Source organism: Balaenoptera borealis, assembly GCF_965194805.1.
Source record: "Balaenoptera borealis genome assembly, chromosome: 2".
Lineage (NCBI taxonomy): Eukaryota > Metazoa > Chordata > Mammalia > Artiodactyla > Balaenopteridae > Balaenoptera > Balaenoptera borealis.
The window spans coordinates 177,432,167-177,437,823 of NC_138867.1; the positions used below are offsets into that span (position 1 = coordinate 177,432,167).

Below are 5,657 nucleotides of genomic sequence, written 5' to 3' on the forward strand. Positions count from 1 at the left end.
TTGGGAATAAGCCAGATGGTATACACAGACCTCTAACAGTCAGCAAATAGCTCAGGATACCTGCCGTGTGCCAGGCTTGATGCTGGCCCTGACTGGGGGCCAGTGGCACTCAGGAGCGGCCATTACCATGTGCCAGGAGGCAGTTGGGTGTGGAGGTCTTAGGCACCATGGCAGAAGGGCCGGCCTTCAGGTCCTGGCCCTGGGGAGCCCCTCCACGTCTCTGAAGTTCAGTTTCCCCTCTGAGGAATGGAAAAAAAAAGATGACTCCTCCCACCAATGAAGGAACATGGGTAGAGTGTACATGTACACAGCACCGGGTCCATAGTAAGCATGGTGGAGACCACAGAGGATGTCTGCAGGGGCTGAGTGGAAAGGCTGGTACCCCATCTGGGGCAGGTTTGGTCAGGGTGGGCTTCCTGGAGGAGGTGATGGAAGATGGCGCCCTGGAAGGTGGGTAGGAGCATGGAAGGAGGGTTGTTCCAGGCAGGAGAGAAGATCAGGGCTGGTGCTGGATATCCTGATGTTCCACCCCCAGGGTGGGCTCTACGAGGCAGTGAATGAGGTCTACAAGACCCTCATCCCCATCCTGGAAGCCCACCGCGACTACAAGAAGCTGGCTGCCGTGCACGGCAAACTGCAGGAGGCCTTCACCAAGATCATGCACCAGGTGGGCCCAGGACGCCCTCTCAGACCGTGCCCTCAGCCCCAGCCCCTGGCCCCTGCTGGGCTCAGCTGACCTTGACCCTTCTGTCCCCACCCACAGAGCTCCGGCTGGGAGGTGAGTGGCCACCTGCCTCTGGTCAGCAGTGGTCAGGGACCACCAGGGGGCGCTGGAGGAGCACAGCTGCCTGGCCGCGGGGGCTCAGTGGGCGATGACGCACCCCACTACTTCCCCCCAGAGCCCCCCTCCCTGCCCCAGATCTCCAGGGCAGCCTGTGACTCACCCAGCTGGGAGCTCTCCAGAGACACCCCTCCCTCAGGCAGGGCCAGCTTGGTCACTGCCTGGAAGGGGGGGCCTCCAACTTCCTCTGTCTCTGTTTCTTTTTGTCTCTCTCTTTGTGTCTCTTGGTCTCTTTCTGTCCATCTCTCCCTGTCTCTGTCTGTCTCCTTGATCACTCTCTCTGTGTGTCTCTCTTGGTTTCTGTCTCTCCCTGTCTCCCTGGCTTCCCCCAGGATCTCTGCTCCTCATTGCCATTTAATGTCCCCCCCTCTCCCGCCTCTCCCCTACTCGGGTCTATTTTTAGGCATCTCCTAGTTTGGGGAGAATTTTCTGGCCAAAGATGGCAGGAACCCAGAACCAAGGGGGGGAGGACTGGGTGGGAGCTGGGCGGGGCAGGCAAGTCCCCTCCCTCCCCGGATCTCCTCTCTCTGCCCATGGAATAGTTCTCATGGGGCAGCAAAACCAGGACTCTGGGGGTTGGGGGCTGTGACCTCTGACCTCACCCATGACTTTGTCTCTCTGCCCCCTGCTCCCCACCTCCACCTCCTGGTGCCCACCTCACCCTGCCTGGATCTGCCTTGGTGAGTGAACGTGGAGCCACCCCCATCCTTCCCGGTGGAAAGTAGTCTACCTGGAGGGAGGGGGACCTTCTTGGCAAACTTAGATCTGGGAGGGGAGGGGATGCACTGGAACAAGGGAACCAGAGCCTCTGTCCCAGAGCAAGAAACGGCCACACCTTCCCTCAGTCACTCATGCATAATTGAGCACCTACTGTATACCTAGACCTATAGGCATTGAGGACCTAGTTATGAGCAATAGGGCCCCAGTTCTCATTTCATATTGAGATCCAGACTCTGAAGAACTGCGTGGGTCATGAGGGAGAATCAGAAACTAGGGGTTTGTGTTAAATGAGAATAAAGATTTGGGGGAGGTAGGAGACAGGCTGGGGAAAAAGAGTGAGGGTGTGGGCAATTGGCAGTCATCTGGGTCCATGCCCCTCCCTGCCTGTGCCCGGGATGTGATGTTCTCGTGGTGTCCGGGGTCCTCCGCCCATGCCCACCTCTTCCGCACATGGGGCCTGAGGACCCATGTGTCTCTGGCGTAGGGGGACCTCCAGCAGGGCCTCCTGGGCAACAACAGCTTTCCCACAGCCCCAGCGTGTGTTCGGGACGTATTTCCGCGTGGGCTTCTACGGTGCCCGCTTCGGTGACCTGGATGAACAGGAGTTCGTGTACAAGGAGCCGTCCATCACGAAGCTGGCCGAGATTTCACACAGGCTGGAGGTACGTCCTGGCGGTGGGGGAGTGGAAAGGGCACTGGGCTGCCCTGGGGCGGGGTGGGGCAGGGTGAGCTGGGATAGGGCGCTGGGGCTGCAGCTGTGCAGCTGTGAGTCAGCCCCGTGTCCTCAGGAGTTCTACACGGAGAGATTCGGGGAGGACGTGGTCCAGATCATCAAAGATTCTAACCCTGTGGACAAGACCAAGCTGGACCCCCAGAAGGTGAGGGCTCCTGACCATCCCCCGAGGGACCCCGAAATCCTATATTCAGGGAGACTCCAAATACTATAATCCTGTGGCCCCTCAAATCCTATATCTCTGGGAAACTCCAAAGCTTATCTCCCTTGGGGACCCCATGTCCTATTCCTCAGGGGATTCCCAAACATCCAAAGGAGACATAGGGAGACCTGGGAACCCCAGATCCAAAGCCCCCAGACCCAGGGAGGCCCAAATCCCCTTTCTCCAGGGATGGGGCCCCTGCGGGAGGCCAGCAAGCCCCAGGTGTGTGTATTGGGGCTGAGAGCCTCACCCCTGAGCCCCATGCCCCAGGCCTACATCCAGATCACGTACGTGGAGCCGCACTTTGACACCTATGAGCTCAAGGACCGGGTGACCTACTTCGACCGCAACTACGGGCTGCGAACCTTCCTGTTCTGCACGCCCTTCACGCCGGACGGGCGCGCACATGGAGAACTGCCCGAGCAGCACAAGCGCAAGACGCTGCTCAGCACAGACCACGCCTTCCCCTACATCAAGACACGAATCCGCGTGTGCCACCGGGAGGAGGTGGGCGGGGCGCAGGCCTGGGGGAGGCCCAGGGAGGGGAGGTGCAGAGACCCCAAAACCAAGGGAGGCCAGGGACCCCCAGACTCCAACCTCCAGACCCCAGTCTGCAGACTGAAACCCCTACTTCCAGACCTTGCTGACCCAAGGCTGGACTAGAACAGACCAAAGTTATCAGAACCAGACAAAGGCAGCTGAACCTTGACCCCCACCCTGCCAGACCCAAGCAGGCAGGAGCCCCAGACCTGGTTCCTTACAGCTTCGTGTACCCCTGTCCACCCCCAGCTGGGGTCCAAGCTGCCGTGGGCTGGGTTGGGTCAGGACATCCTCAGGCCCCGACGCGTGCCTGCTCATCTCCACCCCGTAGACAGTGCTGACGCCAGTAGAGGTGGCCATTGAGGACATGCAGAAGAAGACTCGGGAGCTGGCCTTCGCCACCGAGCAGGACCCGCCTGATGCCAAAATGCTGCAGATGGTGCTGCAGGGCTCCGTGGGGCCCACTGTAAACCAGGCACGGCCGGTGGGGTGTGCAGGCTGCCTGAGGCCCCCAGGGGCCATGCAGACATCGTCACAAGCCCCTATCACCCCACAGGGTCCACTGGAGGTGGCCCAGGTGTTTTTGGCCGAGATCCCGCAAGACCCTAAGCTCTTCAGGCATCACAACAAGCTGCGGCTCTGTTTCAAGGACTTCTGCAAGAAGTAGGCCTGACCACCCCCCCCAATCAGAGTCCCTCTGACCCCCGCCTTATGGCTCTCTGCCTATCTGACTCCCCAGTACAGCCTGTCTATCAACCTGAGCCCCCATTGTAGCCTCTCTGATTTCCATTAAGTCATATCCACCTGTCATACCCCCATTATAGGCTCCTCTGCATGCCTGACCCCAGCTCGCGGACTCCCCACCTCTGGTCTTGCTTTGTCTTCTGAGTGTCAGCCCCTGAGCATCTCCTGCCATCTGGTCCTCCCTCAGGTGCGAGGATGCGCTGCGGAAGAACAAAGCCCTGATTGGGCCGGACCAGAAGGAGTACCACCGTGAGCTGGAGCGCAACTACTCCCGCCTGCGGGAGGCTCTGCAGCCCCTGCTCACCCAGCGCCTGCCTCAGCTGCTGGCGCCAAACGCAGCCGGCCTCAGGTGCCTGACCCAGGCCTCCCACCCTAGAGAGGGAGAGAGGGGGCAGGCAAAGCCAGGCAGAGCGTGGGGGCCGTCATACACATGCACATCAACACAGGTGCTCAGGGCTTTGCACAGTCATGTGAATACTCAGACACATACACATATTCAAGCTCTGGGCAACTGTTTCTGATCATTTCCCAGGTATGTGACTTCATTTTTCTGAGCCTCAGTTTCCACATCTGTAAAATGGGCATGATTCATATCTCCAGTGGTGGATTTTAAGAATTTCTGATTCCATGACCAGATCAGAACCAATGTAAAAGGAGCCAGGAAGACCATAGAAGACCTCCTTGGAGGAGGAGGGGGGAGGAAAAGGAGAGGGGGGAGGAGGAGGCTGGGAGCATTATGGAGTTGGGGGCCCTGTGGCCATGTTGATCCACTTCATTCGTCCCCCAGGAACTCCTTGAACAGAGCAAGTTTCCGGAAGGCTGACCTCTGAGCCCACAGGGCCTGAAGCCACACCCAGAGGAACCAGCACCCTGGACTCAGCTGTCTGTGCCTTCCTGACAGTCTCCCCTACTGCCCACTCAGCCACGGGGTGACCACATCGCACATGGGTCTGGGCCCTCTGTCCCTTTGTTCTCGTCTGTGTGCACTGATGCTTCTTACCTTTTCTAATTTAAAATGGTTTTTATAAACAGCCTGTGTGGTGTGGTCCCTGGGAACTGGGTCCCGTGTGCACCCTCTACCCGCACACCCTGATAGTTGATGCACAGACACTGAGAACCAGTTGGGTGCCAGGGACACAGCAGTGACAATGGATGCAAATTTCTGCCCTTGTAGAGCTGACATTCTAGTGGGGAAGGCAACACACAAATGACAATGTCACATGTGTGCAGGGGGAATAATAGTAACATTTATCAAACTCTCATTAAGTGCCCAGCCCTGTATAATTGGCTCCCGCAAAGACACTGCCCTGTTTATGGGCCTTCCTGCCTGAGGGACCTCTATTAGGCCCCTGCCTCATGGTTATAGAATCATCTTAACACCACTATCAGGCAGGCAGCGTTCTTAGCCCCATTTTACAGATGGGGAAACTGAGGCAGCAAGTAAGGGCTTGGTGGAGTTAGGATTGGAGCCCAGGTCTGGCTGGCAATGGAGCCCAGGCCTTAGCTACGGTCTGTGCAGTCTCGCGCTGACCCAGCCCTCCCTTCCCGCCCCGCGGTGGTCACGCCACCGTGTACCAGGCCTGTGCTGGGCGGCTTCCAGCCCTGAGCCGGCGGGGGGAGGGGTGACCTCCCGCAGCCGCCGCCGCCACCACCGCCCTCCCTCCAGGAGCTGGACCCAGGCCAGCCCCGCCCTCTCCCGCCCCCCGCAGCGGCCCAGCGGCAGCTGTCGGGGGGAGGATAGCGGTGGGGGGACCCTGACCCGAGGACAGGAAGAGGGGGCGAGGCCGGATACCCCCACGCGCGCACACACACCTGCCCGTCCAGGTGCGATCGTGTCCCCCCGCCCCCATCCCCCTCCCCCTCCACAGTGGCCGGGC

General features: G+C 59.5%; 1 protein-coding gene across 6 annotated transcripts in view; it reads left to right on the top strand.

Annotated features, from left to right (window-relative positions):
• DOCK6 (dedicator of cytokinesis 6) overlaps positions 1-4,812 on the top strand; it is a 46,159-nt gene extending 41,347 nt beyond the window's left edge. For all 6 annotated transcript variants that reach the window (XM_082380159.1, XM_082380157.1, XM_082380158.1 and 3 more), the window contains 9 exons: positions 536-667; positions 764-778; positions 2,098-2,223; positions 2,350-2,439; positions 2,767-3,003; positions 3,368-3,511; positions 3,593-3,699; positions 3,968-4,129; positions 4,568-4,812. In XM_082380159.1, coding sequence (XP_082236285.1) covers positions 536-667; positions 764-778; positions 2,098-2,223; positions 2,350-2,439; positions 2,767-3,003; positions 3,368-3,511; positions 3,593-3,699; positions 3,968-4,129; positions 4,568-4,610 — 1,056 coding nt within the window. In that variant the 3' untranslated portion in view covers positions 4,611-4,812. The remainder of the gene's footprint in view (positions 1-535; positions 668-763; positions 779-2,097; positions 2,224-2,349; positions 2,440-2,766; positions 3,004-3,367; positions 3,512-3,592; positions 3,700-3,967; positions 4,130-4,567) is intronic.
• The last annotated feature ends 845 nt before the right edge of the window (positions 4,813-5,657 follow it).